The sequence below is a fragment of the Citrus sinensis genome, chromosome 9, assembly GCF_022201045.2.
Source record: "Citrus sinensis cultivar Valencia sweet orange chromosome 9, DVS_A1.0, whole genome shotgun sequence".
In the NCBI taxonomy this organism is placed as follows: domain Eukaryota; kingdom Viridiplantae; phylum Streptophyta; class Magnoliopsida; order Sapindales; family Rutaceae; genus Citrus; species Citrus sinensis.
The window spans coordinates 19,333,835-19,357,130 of NC_068564.1; the positions used below are offsets into that span (position 1 = coordinate 19,333,835).

The following is a 23,296-nucleotide window of genomic DNA, read 5'->3' on the forward strand; positions in this document are numbered from 1 at the left end:
CAAAGCCTCATCTCCATTCTTCAGTTTGAGGGAAAGGAACAATATTAAGTAAAATTAAGAAAAAATTAATCCCCAAAAATTGTGTATATGTGATGCGTATAATTAATTTTCTTCCTTTTTGTAGCATCATAATTATATTACCTACATGAAAGACCCCCTTTATTGAATATTCAATTTAAAATGAAATATATGTATCTTCTTTCGATTCTCTCCACCTAATTTACAAACATTTAACTTGTGTCATAAAATTATTGTGGGATCATTCGGCCTGCAATGGGGAGTTACGTTTGTCGTGGCAACATGGATTTTAATCGAATTGCTGATTTGTCCAGTTAATTGATATCGTTATACTGGCTAAGCTATATTATTGCCTTTTTGTGGGTTGCTTGTATGAAGAACAATCTTCCCATCTGTTTTCTTCCTCTCAGAGATCCCAAACAATGTTTAGCTCCTTAGATATTTTGTTGTTCCTGGTTACTTGTTTGATTGTTTCGTCGGACAAATATATGTATATATTTATATGAACAAGAAGAACTAAACTCAAGAAAGAGAGAGAGGCCAAGCTTAAAACAAGGGAGAAAAAAACGCAGCAGCAAAAACTAAAATTAGAAACCAAATTGAAGACCATTGAAAGCTCATAAACCAAATATTCTCTTCCCCCTTTTCTTTTTTTCCAATCAATTCAACTTCATCATTTTAGTTTCACCCTTTCTAGAGAATAAAAAAAAAGAAAAAAGAAAAATTAGAAATGATAATTTGTATTACCCTGCATGAAAAGACATTATTGTTATTAACATAAAATTTTATTAATGGCGCCCCCAACAAGTCCAAAGAAATCATCACTTTCCAAGCAAACATCAACCGCCGGTCGTCCGCCTCAGGCCGTTAAGTTTGCACGCCGGTCATCGAGTGGACGCGTCGTCAGCCTGTCGAGAGAAGAAGATTTGGACATGTCGGGTGATTATTCAGGCCAAAATGACTACATTAATTACACTGTCCTTATGCCTCCAACACCCGATAACCAACCCTCCGGACAGGATTCGGACTCGAAGCCCGACGGGCCTAGCCAGTACCAAACCTCCCGGTTCGGGCCATCCGATGCCCGGAGGGGACAGGGGGAAGGTGGCAGTGGCGGGAGTGGTGGTAACAGTGGAGCCAAAATGGAAAGAAGAATGTCAGTGATGAAATCTAATAATAAATCAATGCTGCTGCGGAGCCAGACGGGGGATTTTGATCATAACCGTTGGTTGTTTGAAACTAAAGGCAAGTATGGTATTGGAAATGCATTTTGGTCACCAAGCGAAGAGGATGGTTATGGTCCTGATGTCAGCATGTCTGATTTCATGGACAAGCCTTGGAAACCTCTCACAAGGAAGATTAAGGTTCCCGCTCAAATCCTCAGCCCTTACAGGTACGTATGTTACATGTTGTATCCATGCAGGTTTTTTTTTCCTTAATATGAAATCTAAATAGATCTGAATTTGAACAGAGTGTTAATAATAATGCGGTTGGTGGCTCTATTCTTCTTTATGCTATGGCGAGTGCAAAACCCTAATGAAGATGCGATGTGGCTATGGGGAATATCTATAGTTTGCGAAATTTGGTTTGCTTTTTCATGGATATTAGATATTCTTCCGAAGCTCAATCCTGTGCATCGATCCACGGATCTTCAAGCACTTAAAGAGAAGTTCGAGACTCCCTCTGCTGCCAATCCTCAAGGCCGCTCTGACCTCCCCGGCGTCGACGTCTTTGTCTCCACCGCCGATCCTGAGAAGGAGCCGCCTCTTGTCACTGCCAACACGATATTATCCATTCTTGCCGCTGAATATCCGATTGAGAAGCTCTCCGCTTATATTTCTGACGACGGAGGCGCCATACTTACCTTTGAGGCCATGGCTGAAGCTGTTCGTTTTGCTGAGGTTTGCATTAGTGTTCGATTCTTATCGCCTTTTTTTCTCATCAAATTGGACATTTTAAATATTTGAAATTGATTTTTCTATGTTATAATTATTCTTTGATTATATTTTTATTTTTTTTAATTAAAGGTGTGGGTACCGTTTTGCCGAAAACACAATATTGAGCCGAGGAATCCTGATAGTTATTTTAGTATTAAGGGTGACCCCACTAGGAACAAGAAGCGACCTGATTTTGTTAAGGATCGCCGTTGGATCAAGAGGGAGTACGATGAGTTTAAGGTCAGGATCAACGGTCTCCCTGAGGTAATACGTCGTCGTGCTGAAGCGTACAACAATAGAGAGCGAATGAAAGAGAAGGCGCTGGCAATGGAAAAGAACGGTGGGTCTGCACCAAAGGAACCAATCAATGTCACCAAGGCCACGTGGATGGCTGATGGCACCCACTGGCCTGGCACGTGGCTCCACCCTACCGCTGATCACGCCAAGGGAGACCATGCTGGTATCTTGCAGGTGATCACACTTAATTTAAGCTGCTACGTCACTTTTCAACCAATCCTTTCATGCATATCAATTTGTGTAGAGTTATTTATATAAAATATTTTTGACCTCATAAACTAAATTATTTGTATTTTGTTATTTTAGTGGGTATTTAAATCTTTTATAAATTAGGTGTCCGATTAATCCTATAAAGTAGAATTTTCAATTAAATACAGAGGAATGATACTTGTACGGAACGAAGACAGAATCTCTTTGTATTCCAAAACGAACATGATGAACATGTCGTTTGATACTCTTCTATTACAGTGATTGTATAATTTACTTGCGTCGCAAGTTCTTTAAAAAACAAGTACGCACGGTGAGTAGTACAGAGTGCAAACTGAGTGATAAAATTTGTGACAGGTGATGAGCAAGGTCCCAGAAAACGATCCGGTTATGGGTTACCCAGACGAGAAGAGATTAGATTTTACAGGGGTTGATATTCGGATTCCAATGTTTGCATACGTTTCTCGTGAGAAAAGGAAAGGTTACGATCACCAGAAGAAAGCTGGAGCCATGAACGGCATGGTTAGAGCTTCGGCAATCTTGTCAAATGGACCATTTATTCTCAACTTGGATTGTGACCATTACATTTATAATTCTCTTGCTATAAGGGAGGGCATGTGCTTCATGATGGATCGAGGTGGTGATCGCATTTGCTACATTCAATTTCCCCAGAGATTCGAAGGCATTGATCCTTCTGATCGATATGCAAATCACAACACTGTCTTTTTTGATGGTATATATTTGCTAAATTAGAAATTCTTAAAATCTTTGTAATCATATGAGATATATAATTTGCGCTGGCCCTTGTGTGTTTGATCAACAGGAAATATGCGAGCATTGGACGGAATCCAAGGGCCATTTTACGTGGGAACTGGATGCATGTTCAGGCGATATGCACTCTACGGATTCAACCCGCCAAGGGCAAATGAATATATAGGTGTAATAGGGCAAAAGAAAGCCCCAGCTGGACATATTCCGCCACGAACTGATGACGATGACTCCGATACACGGCCCTTAACTTCGCACCCAGACCTTGACCTCCCAAGAAAGTTTGGAAACTCAACCATGTTCAATGAGTCTATTGCAGTTGCTGAATACCAAGGCAGGCCATTGGCCGATCACATTTCGGTTAAAAACGGCAGACCTCCCGGTTCACTGCTCGTGCCACGTCCCCCGCTCGATGCACCCACTGTTGCGGAGGCAGTTGCTGTCATTTCCTGTTGGTAAGCTAAAGATACACTCCTACAGTTGTGTAAAGAGTAACGTAAAAGATGTAAACATCACTAAGATCTTAAATTTTGCGTGCAGGTATGAGGACAAGACTGAATGGGGAGATAGAATAGGCTGGATTTACGGGTCAGTGACGGAGGATGTGGTGACAGGTTACCGTATGCACAACCGTGGGTGGCGGTCAGTTTACTGTGTTACAAAGCGTGACGCATTCCGTGGTTCAGCACCTATTAACCTAACTGACCGTCTACACCAGGTTCTGAGGTGGGCAACAGGTTCAGTTGAAATCTTCTTCTCCCGAAACAATGCCATTCTTGGAACTCGGAGGCTCAAGTTTTTACAGAGAATGGCATATCTCAACACTGGCATTTACCCCTTCACTTCAATCTTCTTGGTGACTTACTGCTTCCTTCCAGCTATGTGCCACTTCTCAGGAAAATTCATTGTTCCTAACTTAAACATTGCTTTCCTTTGTTACCTCCTCACCATCACTGTTACTCTAACGCTCATATCGCTTCTTGAAGTGAAATGGTCAGGCATCGGGTTAGAAGAGTGGTGGCGAAATGAGCAGTTCTGGGTCATTGGTGGCTCCAGTGCTCACCTAGCTGCTGTCCTGCAGGGTCTTCTGAAAGTTATTGCTGGAATCGAAATTTCTTTCACATTGACAACAAAGTCTGCAGCTGAAGATGATGAAGACATGTATGCTGATCTTTACATTATCAAATGGACAAGTCTGTTCATAGTACCATTGACAATCATAGTGGTGAACATTGTTGCTTTAGTTATAGGAGCCTCAAGAACAATATACAGTGTACTACCTCAATGGGGAAAGCTTTTGGGAGGATCATTTTTCAGCTTCTGGGTGTTGGCTCACATGTATCCATTCTGCAAAGGATTGATGGGAAGAAGAGGAAAACTGCCAACAATTATATATGTCTGGACAGGTTTGCTTTCCATTACACTGTCTCTGATTTGGGTAACCGTTAGTCCCCCAGATAAAACCAATGAAATGGAGGGGCAATGAGCAAGAACAAAGAAATTAGGAAAACAAAAACAAAATACCCATGCCGGGAATACACTACAACTTTATTTTTACTTCCCTTTTCCTTTTTTTCTCCCCTCTTTTCTTCCTGGGGATTTTCTTCCAAAGCAAAAGAGAATTCTATGTCGTTAGATTCGACGTCCTTCATTCTTGGGTTTCAGTAATGGCAAATGTAATATAATTTTCTTTTTTATGGGATTATCAATCAAAGATCTTTAGAATGAGAGTGTTCTTTTTTTTTTTTTTTTACTTTTTCAAGGGACAACTTTGTTTATGTAAAATTTTCATTGATGGTATAATATTAGACTGTTACGGATCTGGTGAAAGGCTGCAATTTGCTTACTTTTTTTATTGATTATTTTTTCTAGCAACAGCAATTTCCTGAGCATCTAAGGCAATGAAAAAGTGCAGTACCTATTTCAATAAGTGTGTAGTGAACAGGTCCATTTGAAGTTTCACTCTTATAAATGGGTGAAAATGATCGTAATTGGAAGTCAAGACTAACAGATGGCAATGCCATCTATATCTATTGCTATGCAAAAAACAATAACACTACTTGAAAAAGTGAAGATTTCATAACACAACTCCATTAAATAGTTCTTCTTTTCAAGTATCTATTTTGTATACATATACTAAGATTACAGATGACAGGCTCAACCCTTTGTCCCATTTCCAACTTCAGGGTCAATTAGTCAACTAAAAGATGCGATCATTTACTTCGAAATATTGTTACTGCAACTATAGGAATGCTAAATACTGTAGTTAGGCTTACCGAGCAACGAGCCCAAGTGCCATCTTTTTCCAACTGAACAGACAATGGTTCAGCAGCATCTCCATGAACATATAAACACATTATGAACATTTGGTGAATTTGAATGCCTTTAGCGTCGAGAACATTGACATATATACCTTCCACTATGACAAAAAGATAGCAGAATAATCTATGATAGCAGGAAATCACGCATTCGAACCGGCCTTTTAACAGCATTTGTAAAACCCTGTGTACAGAAAAGAATAATAGTTAACAAAATGAAACTAACTTAATGAACCTTAACAAAATAAATTCCAAACGCAGGTCAGCTCTGAAATATGTTGACATTTCTGTATATATGGTCAGCAGGCAGTAAAATAGATTGCTAAATGTTGTTTCTTTCACATACTCAAACCTGCCAAGAGGCAGCTGATAACATAGAAAGGAACGAAAACCAGCAGAGGAAAAATAATCAAGAGGAAGCTGGTAATTTATGCTCTGTTTTATTACATGCAAATAACAAAATATTTATGAGTTACTGCCCCAAACAGGAGACAGAATTCCAAATCACCCTTCTATTGGTTATTAATATTTTTTTTTTCCAACTATAAAACATCGAAGGGTATATTCGTTCTAGCAATAAATTAGATGCTCTCAATTCAGACTCTATACCTCGATGTAAGTCAGAATTAATATCTGTGACAAGAAAATAAAAAATTTTCAATTCAGTCAACTTTTAACATTCAATCTTTGCAATTTCAGAATAGCAGTATATCTCGTAGACAAGAGCATCTATTGCTCCAAACTTTAGAATCTAATCTATCCAATTCAAGGATCTATATATCATCTTAGAATGTTTCACTTGATGCACTGGCTTGTATTCTGGAAGGGTTGCTTGTGGTAACTACTTCAATTAGCTAAACATAAAATAACTAAAAGGTACTTATCTTAAAGTGATAACAGATTGCTAAATGTTGTTTCTTTCACATACTCAAACCTGCCAAGAGGCAGCTGATAACATAGAAAGGAACGAAAACCAGCAGAGGAAAAATAATCAAGAGGAAGCTGGTAATTTATGCTCTGTTTTATTACATGCAAATAACAAAATATTTATGAGTTACTGCCCCAAACAGGAGACAGAATTCCAAATCACCCTTCTATTGGTTATTAATATTTTTTTTTTCCAACTATAAAACATCGAAGGGTATATTCGTTCTAGCAATAAATTAGATGCTCTCAATTCAGACTCTATACCTCGATGTAAGTCAGAATTAATATCTGTGACAAGAAAATAAAAAATTTTCAATTCAGTCAACTTTTAACATTCAATCTTTGCAATTTCAGAATAGCAGTATATCTCGTAGACAAGAGCATCTATTGCTCCAAACTTTAGAATCTAATCTATCCAATTCAAGGATCTATATATCATCTTAGAATGTTTCACTTGATGCACTGGCTTGTATTCTGGAAGGGTTGCTTATGGTAACTACTTCAATTAGCTAAACATAAAATAACTAAAAGGTACTTATCTTAAAGTGATAACAGCATGAAGCAGACAGAGCGGTGCAGTGATTGGCTCAATTTCCTGCACTATTTATTTTCTAGAAAAATCTTCCATCGAAACTGTAAATAATGACGACGATGATGATGATGATAATCGATTAATAAATTAATTCAAAAATTAGGAATGTCTTCCGCGATGGTGCATCAAGATTAACCACAGAGCTAATACCATTGAAATACTGAATTCAAGTCACAGCCAGTTATTCGAAAAACAGAATTTAAATAACAGAGCTTAACTTTATCATGACTTGCCTCTGTAGCACAACAACTAGAAATACTATGCTCTGTAACATACCTCATTAAATTTAAATAACAGAGGGAGTGAATCTCTTTCCACAGTTGCCTTCTGTACTGCATTATCATTATCCTGAGAAACTTTACCACTTAATTTCCTAAACCTGGTTTACAATGAGGAAGATTTGTCAGAATTTAAAAGAAATAATCTACTGCATATAATGATGACATCATATTATAAAGGTTGACCATATAATGATGACATCATATTATAAAGGTTGACCATATAATGATGACATCATATTATAAATGTTGACAATATAATGATGACATCATATTATAAATGTTGACCCTTCTGAGATTATTTTCAATCATAAACAAAGTGGCCTCCCTCTTTCTTCATGTACCAGAGCTCAATTTAGATTTAGTTCTGTTAGTATAACTAAAGGTTTTGCAGCAGAAGATGAAAAGGAAGACAACAGGATAGTCTCACATTTAACTCCAAAAGAAACAGAAAAAATAAACAGGAAAAGAATCTAGAAAATTACAGGGTAACAAGGTCTGTTCGAATTTAAAATTTATGTGGTAAACCCACAAAGCCAATGCACAAGTTGAAAATGTCCTCAGCATTTTTTGCAGTAAACAAACTTCATTATTAAGATCAGAAAGAGTGCAAAAAGATGCAACAGATTTCATAATCTCATCAATCATAATGAAGGAATGGTAAACCATATTGTGATATATCATAAGCATATTAATTAACACACAAGAAAACATATTATCTTTATTTGGATGAGACTTCAAGCCTCTTTAATTGAAGAAAAAAGAGTTTCTGAATGAGCAAATGCATTCTCTATTAGAAAAATCATGGGCGTAGCAGTTGCTACTAACACATTTTTTAGATGGCTCAAGCAACAGTTTTTTCAGGTTTTAATAATGATGGCATAGGCCAACAGGTTATTCCGATCCATAAATGGGTTTTCATTCTTGATTTGGTGAAGTGATTTTTAAAGAAATACAAAATCTTGAGGTCCAACAAGTATCTGCAAACAAGAAAATACCGATCAAAGAAACTAGAGGAGCTTCTGAATGACTTCTTTGTATCTCCAGAAGATTTTGGCTTCACACTGGCTGTGGAACTTCTACTAGAATCCAAGGTTGTCAAAACAGTAGAGGTACTTGGATTACATTGCCTTGAATATGGCAAACTCTTTGATTTTTCTATCAACTTAGCAGATACAGCTGCATTATTGGTTTTTGCAGACTCTGTCTTACTATCCTCCTCCCCTGCCAAGTCCATGTTTTCCTTGTATCCATCTGCCAGATGCTCAGATTTTCCAATGGTTACCTGCATAATCCTCTGCTTTTCAACCTGAAATGTGAAATATTAGAGTAAGTATCACAATTTACGAATGCAATGAATATAGGTATTTTTGCCAGCTATGTTTCCCGGAGGCAGATGAAGTGTCTAGGAAAGAATGCTAAAGCGCAAATATCCTTCTCGCTTTTGAAATATAAAACATGGACTTTGTAACTTTATCTCAAATTTAGGAGAGATAGGAGTGGTAATTAGAATTGTACAAATACAGACTTGGCAGACATTTTGACTGGATTAATTATTTTGCATCAGTAAAGTCACATATAATGTTCCAAATTTCAAACACCTCACCCTATTAACCATCAAATAAAACAAACTTTAGACTACCAAGAAGTTTTGTCCAAATTTATGGTGCTTCAAAAATATGCTTGGAAGAACCTTATCTTGTGAACAAAAAGTGAGATTGATGAGTTAGCTCTCAGTGTGATGTAGGACCAGAAAGAGAGAGGATAGAAAGCAAAGAAAAATTAGAAAAGAGGGAGAATGAAGAATAACAACCGAATCAAGTGAAGACAAAAAAGAGGAAGACAGTAAACTAGATATCTGTATTTCTCCAAATAATTCAAGCTTCTCCCTCAATAATAACATGATGCTTTATCATAGCCGTCTGACTAGAATAAAAAGGGAAGAAAAACTAATGCAAATGAAAATAGAAAACAAATCTATTTCAGACAAATAAACTATCAGCCAATAAGTCATCCCCTAAAATCTTAAAATAGAAACAACATAAATCTTAGGCAAATAACATTTCATCCCAAACACCCACATAACAATCCGTCAATCTCCAGTAAAAGGTTAATGAAGACTATTAAAGCTTAAATAACAACATTTGGGCCCTTACCTTCAAGCTTAAACTTTTAGGTCAAGTGGTAACTCAACATGGTAACAGAGCAATTCTTGCATTCAAATCCCTTGAGAAAAATTCTAGATTATAATTCACCCATGTTAAATCCACATGAAAGCCTGTGTAATCCTTGCACGTGAGGGAGAAAGCTAAAACTAAAATGCTAATGTTTCAATCCTTGTCTCAAAGCTTAAGCTACATCAAGTGATAATTCAACTGTTTCCCAGCAAGCACGTACACCCTGCCCCCTCCTTTTTTCTGTGACTTTGTGTAAATGATAAAAATTGCCGTTACAAATGACATTACTCACCTCATGCACCAAGACCTGCTTCACTGCTAAAGCAAGCACATAATGATTTGATCTATAGCCCTGTTTAATCCAAGACAATGATAATCAGAAAGGGCGAAAAAGGAAAGGTAATGAACAATATATGAGCCACCGAGCACAAACCTTGAAAGTAATGAATTCATTGATGGGGGGATTAAATGAAAGTGTTGATACATCGTGAGATACTTCATTTCCCAGATTATTGAGTAGAGGACCTGATTTTGTGTTCTTATATGTTAGAGAATAGGATACCATAGCGCTAACTAGTTGAGCCAGATCATTCTTCTCTTTTGCTGAAAGTGAGTGCAACGCTACCTGGTAAATGAACATCAACCAATATTGTATCATGGCAAAGAGTCAAAGCAAACTAACCATCTCGTAAAACATTCTGAAAAAATTATTAAAACAAGAATTACGTAATGCAAATTTCAAAAACAAATACATAAAGAAAAAGCAAAATTCAAAAGGCAAGCCGATGAAATGCAAGAGGCTAATAAAAATTGCAGTACAAGATTCTTTAGGGTTCAAAAATAAATGTATGAGAGTTGCTATTGACAGAAAACAGAAATGATTTTCAAAAAATGGATCAAAATTGATGATCTTTTGTGTTCTTTTCGATTGGCTGATGGTATTGAACATGTACTCCTTTCTAATATGCTCACATTAATTGTTAAAGGAACCAAGGAAAATTTAACAAGCTCTATTACTAATTCGTCTGAAAAATCAACTTAATTAAGTGAGTAAACAAATTTCTATGGTAGGAAAGCAGAAGACTACATCAAAATTGGAATGAGAGAGATTGAGATCACTATTCTCTAGAATTTAGATATGCAGTTAATGAAAATGTGACCGTTTATACTTTCTTTTATCTCTTTTTGGTTTTTGCTTCATATTCATAAATGCATAACCGTTTGTAGCATATAAATCAAAATATTGTCAAAGAATTCCACATAGGTATTGTCTGCTTGTATGATCCAATTACCTGATTAACAAACATTCCTTCTCTTCTGACAAATAACAGATTTCCACCATTATTCTAGACTATAAACACTGTGGATATGTCTTCTAGACAGCAGAGAGTCATAACTAGAAAAAAGATATTTCTATCTTTGCTCAACAATTCTCAGAGGTGGTAGTGACATGAGCCTATTTCCTGTGTAAGCGGTTAAACAGCTTTTCCTTTGCCTGCTTAGCGAAAAGCAGATTGTTCTAATTTGCAATACAGCCCTACTGATTCATTAATTTGGATAATTAAGAAAAATGAGAAAATGAACTTTTCCCCCTAAACTTGATACCATGACACATAGATTTATATGGCAACAAGTTTAATTACTAAAATTGAATCACAAGTTTAATTGACAAAAATGCATCAAGTTACTAAAGTTTATATTTGTAAGCAAGACTTGAGTAAATTTAAGTACCGGTCTTAGAGTCGGTGGTGACAGAATATGTAACAGTGGAGAAATTGAATCTTTCACAAAGGACTTTGTTGACAAGTGCCTTGAAATATAAGGTGGAATTTTGCTGTGCCAAGACTTGAAAATGTCCATCTTTTCCATTAATGCATTTCGGTATCTGAAGATTTGAATAAGATGCAACTGGTAAGAAAAATGTGAATTCAACACATTTAGCATTCAGCCTTGGCGGACTCAGAGATAGCATTAGGAATACCTTTGATAAGATTTTGGCCACTCAAGATTTGGTTTTTGAATTTGGGAAACTAGACGGTGCACAGTAATTGCAAGGGGTGGCTGATAAACTGTAGAAAAGAGAAAAGGGAAAACCTTCAGAAAGCATAAAATCAAATTATTATCGAAATTGAGAAGAATGGAGAGCAAAAGGCACTGCAAGTCTCTACCATAAAGGGGCATCTGCTGCGTACGCATTATATATTGATGCATCAAATCAGAATTTCCAAGGCAATCTAAGCACTTGACCTTCAAATAAAATGAGTGCATACTCAAATGTCTTGTTGTAACAATTGAACTAGCCGATATCCAAACTGTACACTACATAGTCGAATTAAAGTAGCTATTGATAGCTGAATGTAACTAAGGCTTACTGTCTTTAGCATCACTGGATCATGATATTGGAGCTGCAGAATGTTTTCGTGAATGCCATCGAAAATCACATCATAATCACCACTGTACATTCATGGAGCATTTTAAGTTAGAAGGCCATATTTAAAAATAATAAAAGAAACATTTTGTGTTCAGTGGAATTTTGCCACCCACCGATTGGATATGAGGGAGTGCAAAAAGTCAAATTCATTGGACACATTGCTACTGCTACTAACAGAATTTCTCAGCCGCTTTGTTTTTCGCTTTTGAAAAATCTGAGAATAGCATCCACAAATATAAGATGCTGAAAAAAGAACAATAAAAGTAGCTAAGGAAAAGCTGTGATAAAATTTACTGCTTTACAGTACCTCTTTCCAGATATCAAAAGCACTTCTTGACATGTCCTTTCGACCAACCACTTGAGAACCAATGTCCATCTAAGAACCGGTAAAACAAATAGTACTAGTCAATGGCAGCTCAAGAGGTCTTTGCATAAATGTATGAGGGGTTTAAAGATTTACTTCTTTTCTCCTGCAATCTAGGAGTGAGAATGAAGAGGCACAATGGGTTGTTTGCAGTTACCACTCATAAATTATAAAAGAAGACTTTATGATAGTGTTTAAGTTTAAATACTTTGAGGATTAATGATTACTCAAAACCTTGAATCAAACCCCAGTTAAAGAAGTCTTATGTTCAGATCATCACATTATATAAACCAATTATAAACCATAATAAAAGGCACTTGTGTTTGAATCCGCGTTATTGTTTGTGCACTTGTTTGTGCACATCTTTGGATCAACATGAAAAACCCAAGAGTTAGTATTTGGCTTGCACATAACGGGGCATGTTAGTGTTTAAATAAAGCTGCTACACATTTTCCAATAAGCTTTTGGCATAACATAAAGTAATAAACACCATTGGTGAAGCTAAATTAACACAATGGAACTTCAAGGAAGCTTATATTGTCATATCATTAAACATATTCTCTTTTGAATTGCTTTGATATTCCTTTTAACAAGTTTTCTTTTGGGGATAAGAAAGATTGAGAATTTTTAAGAGTTCAATCAGATGAGCACATTATCAAAAATTAACTGTTTTCTCAATTCTCTTTATCAGACAAATCTGGAAAGATGTTTCATTCCACCATCAGCAACTTCTTCCAGCATCACTTAAAACTTTTTATTTTTAATTTTTAAGATGGGAACATGCTAAACCCTTATTGAATTAATAAATAATTAATTTGACAGCAAAGTCATAATAAAATCCTACCACATTGAGGATTTCCTTCTTTTTGTCGAGAAACTGGAGAGTGTTCAAGCACGAGCGTATATCACATTCTGTAAAGGTAGAACAAATGATAAGTACATTAAAGGAAAATCAAAGGTTGGGAAGATTGCAGAAACTAATTCATCTCGTCAACCAATCGTTACCTTTTGAATTATAAGAGGCATTCATTTGGAAAACCATAGACACAGAAAAAAATATGATACAATAAAAGCACATATAACTCACCAGTGTACTCTGCCAGTGTAGTAAGCGCAATGGAACTTGTTTTCATACTCTCATTGTTGCATATATGTTTGAGCCTGTAATTTTAAAAACCATGAAACTTGACTTATTTCCTTTTATAAGAAACTAAAATTTGTATGGAGATATGAAGCATTAAAATAAATACAAATAGGTACCAGTAAGTTCAAATCAAGATATGCAGTCTCACATTCAAATTAAATGACAACCAATTTATCAAATAAATCATCATTGGTTGAAGAACCACCATATATAAATTTGATGCCCATGGCCACATGTTGTTATTAACAATTATTACAAGAATTTAAAAAAAAAAAAAACAAATGGCAACTATTTATATCTCACACTAGTCAAATTGAAGTTTGAACTCAAATAGCCAAAGTAGTTGCAAATTGCTTGAAAATTCAATTCTTCTCCAGAAGTCACAAGAGAAGAAAAATGGAAGCAAAGTTAAATTCCTTGAGACAACATATTAATCGTACATTGGAGGTCTCGAATCTTCCAACAAAGTTCCAGACATATCTTTGACAAGATACAGATCACACATGAAGAAAAGAAAGAAATGGAAAAGAGAGGACCTCTATCTAAAGAAACTTCACCATTATGAGTCTCCATTATGTGTCTATCTCCATCTTGGTATATGATGTGCAAAACAAGTGCAGAAACTTCTAATCATCTTTTTCTTCATTATTTTGTGGCCTTAAAGTTGTGGAATAGGTTGTGCAAGGAGGCAAAGATTTTGTGGGTCATTCCGGGTTCTTGTCACTCTATTCTTATAGCGAATTCTTATGCTTTTTTTAACGGAAAAAAGGACAAAACTCTTTGGATCTGCGCTGTGGCAGCTCTTTTTTGAGTAATATAGCAGGAAAGAGATCTTATTTTTGAACGGAAAAATGCAGGTAGGATAAAGTCCATCTTCTGCTTCACTGCAGCTTCATTTTCTAAGGAGCTCCAAGAGTCATCTCTTCTTTTTCCTTTTTTTTTTTAAGCTGGGAGATTGTTTTGAGACAAGTGTCTAGGCTGGTCTAGTATCATCGAGGGGTGATTGGTACATTTTGTGTAGCACAGAAAAAATTTCATTATTTTGCTTTCTCAGTGGACAGCTGGTCCACTCCTTGTAATGATTCTTCATCATTAATCTAATTTATAGTTTCTTATCCCAAAAAAAAAAATTAATTAATTAATAATAATATTAAACTGACAAAACTAAGTATACATACAAACTGAGTTGGCACTGTGGTGTAGTTGTCTTATAATCTACTTTAAAATGTTTATTTTACAAAAAGCTATATATTTAAAGCTGTTAGTATTATTGAAATCTGAACACAGTTTAGGAGAAATAGAATTCTTATATTCTATCTTGAGAAGTATGTTAATACCATACACTCCTAAAATAACATATCTATAAACAGGCGACCAACAACATGAACGGATGACATCCTAACAAATATTTAAAATTCAAACTATAAAGATACAGCAATCTTTAATTTTGACTTCATCAACAAAAATCTATCATGCAAGTCTAAGCTTTAGGAATATTTTCCATTTCCAACAAATAAAGATCATTACTCATGTGCATTTATCCATGTATTCTATTTTCCCAGAACAATTACGGGAATAACAATATCATGCCACACTTAGGCTTGATTTCATGTTTCTCTTAGTGATATTTAATAAAAGAGTCATTTTGGTACGAGGGCAGACTATTTAAATATAGACACTTTTAAAACGATGAAACTTCATTTGCAAGAAATAACAAAAAATACCATACATTTAATATACATAGACGATATCCTAACAGTTAATTTCCTCAAATGTACTTCTTGTTTCAAATTTTTTTTTTTTTAAATCTCACTTAGAATTTGTTTCTGTTCTTTGAGGGCTAGTATAGATATGACTGACTCTGATTTGTTTCCTACCACCAATTTAAAACTATCAGAATACCATATTAGTTGTTTAACATGTAAGTCCCTGCAGACGCCCGTGAGAATGAAACAACAATATCTGTTACGAATAATTACCTGCTTACGACACGACTCACTGATGGTTGAATAAATACATGAACCCTGTAAAGGAAAGCAATAACTTTTCCAAGTTAAAAACTACAACACTTATATCAAAATACAGATATAAGCTTCTGTAAACTGCCGTCCTAGAGTGTATATATTTGATCAATACATTGTTTAAGTTAAGTACACAAAGCCATAAAGTAGCAAGAGCAAATAGAACAATTAAAATCTTGGACTGAAGTATATATACTCGGTTTTGTTGTCATTGCTGCCATAAATATTAAACAAGAAATTGGTATTGAAAGCAAAAAGAATCATTAGAATATGAAAAATGCAAACAGAAGTTTAGGAAAGGTTCCACAAAGAAATACTACAAAATCGTTCCTTTATATTTTGTTTAGCAAAGTGGATGCACTTCATTTACAGAGTTATTAAATACATAAATGGTCTGTTCAAGTCTTTGAACCGAGACTTACAATTTCTAATACACATAGGAAATGAGAAACCCAATAGAGCCCAGCGTTAACAGTTGAACATTCATAGTCTTGCAAATACGGTGCATTTCACAAATTAAAGGAACTGCTGCATTAGTGCCTAAATGACCATAAACGCCTAAGACAAACCACTGTTCGCAAATACTAGATCACTAAATTTCAAAAAAATTAAAGATAATCTTAAGGCATATTTAGGATTGACTCCCCACTGTAAGATGAAAAATGGGAATTGGCTTTTGCCTGTTTTTCTTTGTGTTAATTATTTTGCAAACTACAATTTATACTACAAAATTACTCTTGAAGAGTCAGAGAGAGAGAGAGAGAGAGAGAGAGAACAAAAAATAAAAATATTTCTTTTGAATCATCATTGTAGTCTTCATGGCAAACAATCAAAGAGCCACTTGAAACTTTGAATTCCCTTTCAGAGAAGTAACTTGAATCCTAGTATTGACATCTTTGCTTTCTGTTCTTACACCAAATCCAACATCTATGATGAAGCCAAGATTTCTTCTCAACAAAAGGTTGCATGTCATATTAGCAAATTGTAAGTGATGTGTATTGTCACACATAAATGATTTTATCATATTTTAACATTATCAAATTTCATAAAATTCTATGGCAGTAATAATTTATGTTCTTTATTTATCAAATATATCATGTTTATGACTCAAAACATTATATCGATAATCATGTCTATTATGATTCCCCTCAGATATGCAATTTTCCATGATCCACAAGACATGCATTGTCAAGATGATTGCTTCGCCTAATGAAGTTAATACGTTAATTATATACTGTCTTCATAAAAGACATCCATTTCATAAAGATTTTAGCAAAAGAATACTCTGAAAAATCACAGAAAATCATTGGACGCTCATCTGTATGATTCAATAATTAAAACTAGAAGAAAAAATGAAAACACTACTCCTAGATTTTAGCTATCCATAATATATGATACTAATAATTGACTGTGAAACAGACTTACTTGGCTATCTGACGCAGAGACCGTAAGGCAGGTGCATAGAGGTCATTACAAATGCAAATAACCTACATGAGCTTCAGTCATTATAATACTCAAAAAGTTATCATCAGTATACATCATTTATGAAAATTTCAAACTCACAGGTCTTAACAGTGATGCTTTTTTACACCCCTTTTTTTTGGATATTTTTTCTGGTTGATCTTCTTTAGCAACATTTTCCTTCGCGGTGTTGGACTTTCTTTCAGCAGAAACCTAAACAAAAAGTGTTAATTGATTTCGACAGATGATAAAACTAATTAGAATCAATTATTAATCACAGAGCAAAGATCAACATGGTATAATTTTTGACGAAGGAGCACAGCTCAATCTTACTTAGAAAAACATTACTATCAGAATTTAAGAACAGAAAATACAAACATATTAAAACATATGTATCTATATTATACTATATCTATTATGCAGTGCCATTCCAAATCTTCTAGAAAGTCTAGAACATATCTTCACAATTTTCAAGACGGGTTTATGTTAAGAACTTGATCAAATGATCAATGCGAGAGTGGGCATTACTTAATCCTACCATCAGGGGCACTCCGAAAGATAAGGCTAGGCTCTGAAACATGTAATAAGCATTATGGAGAGTCGATGATACTTCTAATTTCCATTAATAGGCATCAGCTTGTTGGACACCTTTTAGTGGTAGGATTTCTTAACAATGATTGAATATATAAGAAACCATTGAGTCTAGTTAGTACTCAAAGAATAACATACCAGCACCATTGTTGGAAAAGTTACCATAGGTAGATGGGAAAATTAATTGAATATCACCAAAGACTAAATGGATGCCCCTAGTGTGCATCACAAATAAATAAGATAACAAAAGTAGAAAAACAAGAAAAATACCATCTTTAAGATAACTTCCACCGCACCCTTGCCATCACCAAGAGCTCCATCTATTTCATCAATCACCTATTCAGAATCAAGTAAGTGTGTATCCAGACCCGTACTGAATAACCAAGAGACAATTGAAGGAACATAAAACCAACCAGACACTTGGGCCTTGAGTCAGCCATGACAGAGTTCATCTGAACTACATCAAGGATTTTGTTTTCAATAGTAGACGATGACCGATCATCACTAGCATTAACCTACATAAAAACAACAAGCTAAAATAAAATGCAAGGGTACCTGAAGTCACAAAAAGGGAAATGAAAGAATAAAGTATATCAACATAAATCCAATTATACATATAAAGGTAGAGGGTTAGAATAATCTGTTCCAGCATCCTATTTCAAACTAATATTCACAATAAAATCATAATATCTTATGGTAGCTACAAAAATACCTACTACAATGAAGAATCTATAGAATATTAACAGAACAATACCTCATCGGAAGTTTAGGGTTAAAATTGAGCCTTGCAACCACAAGCAATATTTTTGGTCGACTTACCCCCTTCCTTCTTTTTTCTGAATAAAAATTAGACCCTTAAACAAGCACTCTTTTCCACACATCTAAATTCAATAATTCCCAATTCCCAATTGGTCGCAACAATAACAGACAGGCAAAGAAAGTTATTAACAAAGTCATTGCAAATGAAAAACCATAAAGCTGCAAGCTAGCTGTTAATTGTGTTTGTTGAGTAAAAGTAGATGAAGAAACCTCCACAACATGGTAACCACAGTGCTTAGCAGCCACATGCGCAAGTGTAGTCTTTCCAAGTCCAGGTGGACCACAAAGTAGAAGAACCTGCAATGACCAAAGATTGAGTTAATAATTAAATCTGAGATGACCAAGGATTGAGTTAATAATTAAATTCGCTCCTAAAGGCTGACAAAGGAACAAATATAATGAGTATGATACAAAAAAGGCTGATAAGGCAGGAGCAAATGTAATAATATGCAACAAAAATTTAAATGCTTTTAGTCAAACAATCTAAAAAAATCCCAAAGAAAACTAAATAAGTAAACCAAACCCCCAAATGCTAGCATAAACATGCTTATGGATGTGTGATATTCAAGCCTCCAACAGGAGAAGATATTACGTACATACATTCAGATAAGCAGATATTTTTAAAAAGTGGACAGAGTTAAAAGGAAAGAAAAACACAAGCAAACAATGTTTTTTTTTTCTTTTTTGGTCTTTTAGCGCATCAGAATTCATCATTTTTTTTCTTTTGGCTACATCTGCATTTTAAAAAGATGCAGATGTCCACATTAGATAAGAACTGTGTAAATATTATTTTGACAGTAACCCACTTCCTTCCCCCATATGAGCAGGGTACTCAAATTTCTTGTACCACCACAAGAGATTTTACCATGAGCAAAAATCTAAATATCATGCACAAGGAACACATACCTTTTTCTATTTGTAATGCCACAGTAAATTAGTAAACCTAAGAACTTAAGTTTGATTGAGGAATCATCAACTTTTACATCATTAATACTTAGTGTCTTTGAAGCAATTGAACTGAAGCTACTGTGATTGAGGAAAAGAAACTAGAAATCCAGTACATTGCGGTACTTATACATATAAAGAAACTGTGTTATATGTTACTATTTGGATACATACAGCTGCAGGGGAAAGAACCTCTATGCGTATGTGTGGTGGTACTCTTTTATACACTAAGATATTACTTTGTTTGTTATCAAAACATATTGCATCAAACCATGCAATTCATGATAGAACTTTTTAATAGATAGAATAAATGAGGATTGCCATATGTAATGTATAATATAGGTGTTCTAAAAACTAAATAGAGTAAATGAGAAGATTAGTGATGCATAAGTACTAAAGTCCATGATCTTCCACCTCAACTGACAGAAGCTCATTGAAATGAAATTCAGTTAACAAGCTAACCATTCCAACTTTAAGCAAACTGCATGAAGAATGTAATGTAATTGATGCAATCCACTATGACAGAGGCACTACAAGATATTTATCAACTCAAAAAAATATATATATATTTCTCAGAATTATAGCTGACCTTTTGTTCTGGGGGACCGGTGGACCGGGTTTTCTTATGCCATGAGTCCTGAATGCCCTTTGAATTACTATTTTCATACTCCAAATTATTAGAATTTCTGAAATTTCCATTACTCCATCTATTTCCTCTGTTCTTCCTTGTAAAACTAGAATCATTTTGTTTTTTATTTTGAGAAATAGTAGAATGTCGTCTTAAAGCAGACAGAACCTCCTCTGATGTGCTCCTAATTTCAGATCCAAATACACAGGAATCCCATTGTTTCAACCATAGGAGAACCTAGAGTAAGACAACTATCTAAGGATGAGTAATGACAACAAAATTAAAAAGAAATTGCAAACTCAAATAATTATATGTTTTCAGTTTCATAGGATTTTTAGAAAATAAATCTACATACCTCACGATTTGTCTGTTCATCACTGAGAAGCTCTGTAAATGAATTTGGAGCATATTTGTCCACCCAAAGTTGTTCATGCACCACTGGTTTCTCAGGAAGACTTCTGTCACTCTGACCTTCAGAACTAGAATTCAAGGCCTTCAGTAGCACAAAAAGGAATTATAAACATTCCAATTCATAGGATGTATTAAACAAATAAAATAATGAATCCTCGATGGTAACAAGTAACATAACATTTTGCCATACCGTATTCATAAAGGGGGAAAAAAAAAGGGAGACCACAGAAAACTTATGGGAAAAAAACCTTGGTTCACTTCATTTACTAGACGGTTAAGCATTTGTCCCTCCAAGGGTCTCCCACTCATAGGATTAGAGACACCAATGGACCAGTATGGTGCCATCAAGCCTCGGTTCCAGTTAGCTTAATTAGGCATTCTTAAAACTCAATTCATAAGTCAATAGGCACCTGATAGTGAACGGTTGATTAGATTGTGTATCAGAAGCACAGACAAGGTTAACACATATGTGGGCTGCATTATCAAAACAGCAGCATAGATTCAAACAGAATTTCAATTGATCAAAGTGAAACAAGAATGATTATTTTAGGTGCTTTCATAGTCACAGCCAATTTCAACTACAGTCCCTAAATTTCTCAAATAAATATGACTCCAGCTGGAACCAAGTTCATCCTTATGCATTTGTTTTATTTCTCAATGCTAGCCCCCAGCCCGCACAGACATATATATTCAAAAATACATGCTACAATCATGCGCACGCACGCATACATATTCATATGATAATTCCAATTACAAAAGAAAATTTTTGAAAAAAATTATTTCCAGGAATGCACACCTTGTTGAAAGCCTCTTGCTCCACCTTTTGCAATAGAACATCAATTGGTTCAGAAGTAAGAGCTGCAGAGTAGATCAACCACCAAAATGTTAACTGTAATGAAATATAATTGATATTTATATTTTAATTCTAAAAAAGAAAGAAAGAAAGGAAATGTCAAGGGTACAATTTGAGTGCGCTCTGACGTCCAATTTTTTCACTCTCTCCTCAACTCCAGAACTAGAAATCTTCACATAAACCCTATCGCCACCACTTGGCGCCGTCACCGGCAGGCAATCCCCGTCAATCTCGGAGGCGTACCTCGACACAAACTTCTCCTCCACTTCAACTCTCGCATCATCTCTGGCCTGCGGTGGCGGAGGCGAGTAGCGGAGCCAGTCCTCGTCGTCGTTATCGACAATTCGGCTTCTCTTCTCATCGAATTGGGGTTCGTCCACGTCAATTGGGGATTTAGGAGTATCGGATCGGGGACGCTTGTGGCCGTTGATCTCGAGAGGAAGTGAATCTGGTGGGACCGGTTCGGGCGGGTCGGGGTCTTGTTCGGGTGGGTCGAGGTCTTGGTAGTTGGCTTCAAGCAGTTCCAGTTCTTCTGGGAGAGGAATGTGCATATCCATGTCCATGTCCATTTGGTTTGGCGGGTTTTTTAGGGTTTGTTAGGTGAATTGTGATTTGTGAATGTGATAAAAATTTATGAGAGAGATGAAATGGAGGTGGAGGTTGTTTTTGGCGGGAAAGTTGGGGAGTAGAGCATTGGCCTTTAATGGTTTTACAAAATTGCCCTTTAGTAGATTTGCTGTGTGGAGTTAGCCCGTTTCTTGTTTACGTAGTACAGAAGTACCTGTGCTCCCACGGCTGAATCCTTATGTTTCATTTGACACAAAACACCAATAATAATAGTACATAACATCGGGTAGAATTCATCCGTAACGATCGGCTAGTAGGGAGAGGTATTTAAAAAAAAAAAAAAAGCAAACTTTCATTAGTTAAGCGAAAAGGTACAACAAATGAAGTGGGCATGTGCCATCCACGGGATATCATAGGCGGATACAGTGCAGGACCAGTAGGGCTCAAGCCCCCATTAAAAAAAAAATTACCCCTTTTTGTTTAAAAGAAAAAATAATAAATTTTTAAATAATACCTGTCAAATTATCAAATAGGCTCGTTCTTTCAATTTCTAAAGCTTTAGAGAGGGCATTTTCAATAATAAAATTTGTGAAGAATGAACTTCGAAATCAGATAGGAGATGAATGGATGAATGATAATTTGATTGTTTATATAGAAAAATATGTATTTAATAGTTGATAATGAGTCAGAATATTAAATGGCGTAGAAAACAATTGTAAATGTGTTATCAAAAATTTTATATATTCAAATTTCAGTTTTTACATTTTGTTGTTATTTAATTTAAATTCCGGTAAATTATTTTTCTAGATCCGCCACTGCTGGACATGTTCATTAACCTTTAGAGCCATCTTGGCCAAGTCATGCGCTACACCATTACATATCGGCAAAATAAACTGCACCTTAATATCTTTAAACCTTTGCATTTAGTTTTGAATTTATGAGATAATCCATGAGAGTTCTAAGTTGCTTATAATCATTCTCGAAATTTGATTAACCACCTCTGCACTATCACTCTCGATTATCAATTACCATATTATAGTTGCTTCTGCTACTTCCACTCCCAAGTATATTGCTTCAGCTTCTGCATATACTATGTTATCATGGAACTTGGACGTTTTTATAGCACCAGCAACAAAATCTCCATTTGAGTCTCTAATTATGATTCCAAGTCCCACTTTCTGCTCTTGCATTCAGATTGCAGCATCCGTATTAACTTTAAAACGCCCTTCAGGAGGGAGTTTCCATATTTTCTCTTTGTTGGACTTTTGTCTACCCTTAGTCTGCATCTGGGGAGCTTTGTTTTTTCTGTAGACTTCAACTATTGCTAGGGGTGGGCATCAGATAGGATTCGGATTTGAAGGCAAATCCGATTAGATGAAATTTATGTGATTCAATCGAATTTAGTTCGGATCGGATTGAATTCGGATCAATTTGAATCATCCGATTGGATCTGCACTATAAACAAAAACTGAAAATTAAAAAAATAAGCTAAAGCTAAAGTGAGTGCTAAACTACTAACTCTAACTCTCTAAGGACTATGCC

General features: G+C 35.4%; 2 protein-coding genes across 2 annotated transcripts; one reads left to right on the plus strand and one right to left on the minus strand.

Annotated features, from left to right (window-relative positions):
• The first annotated feature begins 527 nt into the window (after positions 1 to 527).
• On the plus strand, positions 528 to 5,269 carry LOC102610218 (cellulose synthase-like protein D1). Its single transcript, XM_006489743.3, has 6 exons — positions 528 to 1,411; positions 1,490 to 1,919; positions 2,046 to 2,426; positions 2,817 to 3,192; positions 3,283 to 3,682; positions 3,768 to 5,269. The coding sequence occupies exons 1-6, from the start codon at positions 810 to 812 to the stop codon at positions 4,711 to 4,713; spliced, it is 3,135 nt and encodes a 1,044-aa protein (XP_006489806.2). The 5' UTR covers positions 528 to 809; the 3' UTR covers positions 4,714 to 5,269.
• An 18-nt stretch (positions 5,270 to 5,287) lies between these two features.
• On the minus strand, positions 5,288 to 21,893 carry LOC102627504 (uncharacterized). Its single transcript, XM_006489719.4, has 23 exons — positions 21,297 to 21,893; positions 21,131 to 21,192; positions 20,279 to 20,416; positions 19,885 to 20,160; positions 18,561 to 18,647; positions 17,945 to 18,046; positions 17,802 to 17,867; positions 17,043 to 17,153; positions 16,905 to 16,966; positions 15,438 to 15,482; positions 13,402 to 13,475; positions 13,159 to 13,226; positions 12,258 to 12,326; positions 12,064 to 12,164; positions 11,892 to 11,973; positions 11,688 to 11,766; positions 11,501 to 11,588; positions 11,251 to 11,404; positions 9,953 to 10,144; positions 9,812 to 9,871; positions 8,341 to 8,651; positions 7,341 to 7,443; positions 5,288 to 5,729 (listed from the first exon to the last, which is right to left on the minus strand). Exons 1-23 carry the CDS (start codon positions 21,754 to 21,756, stop codon positions 5,673 to 5,675), a joined length of 2,847 nt encoding a protein of 948 aa, XP_006489782.2. The 5' UTR covers positions 21,757 to 21,893; the 3' UTR covers positions 5,288 to 5,672.
• Positions 21,894 to 23,296: the final 1,403 nt, after the last annotated feature.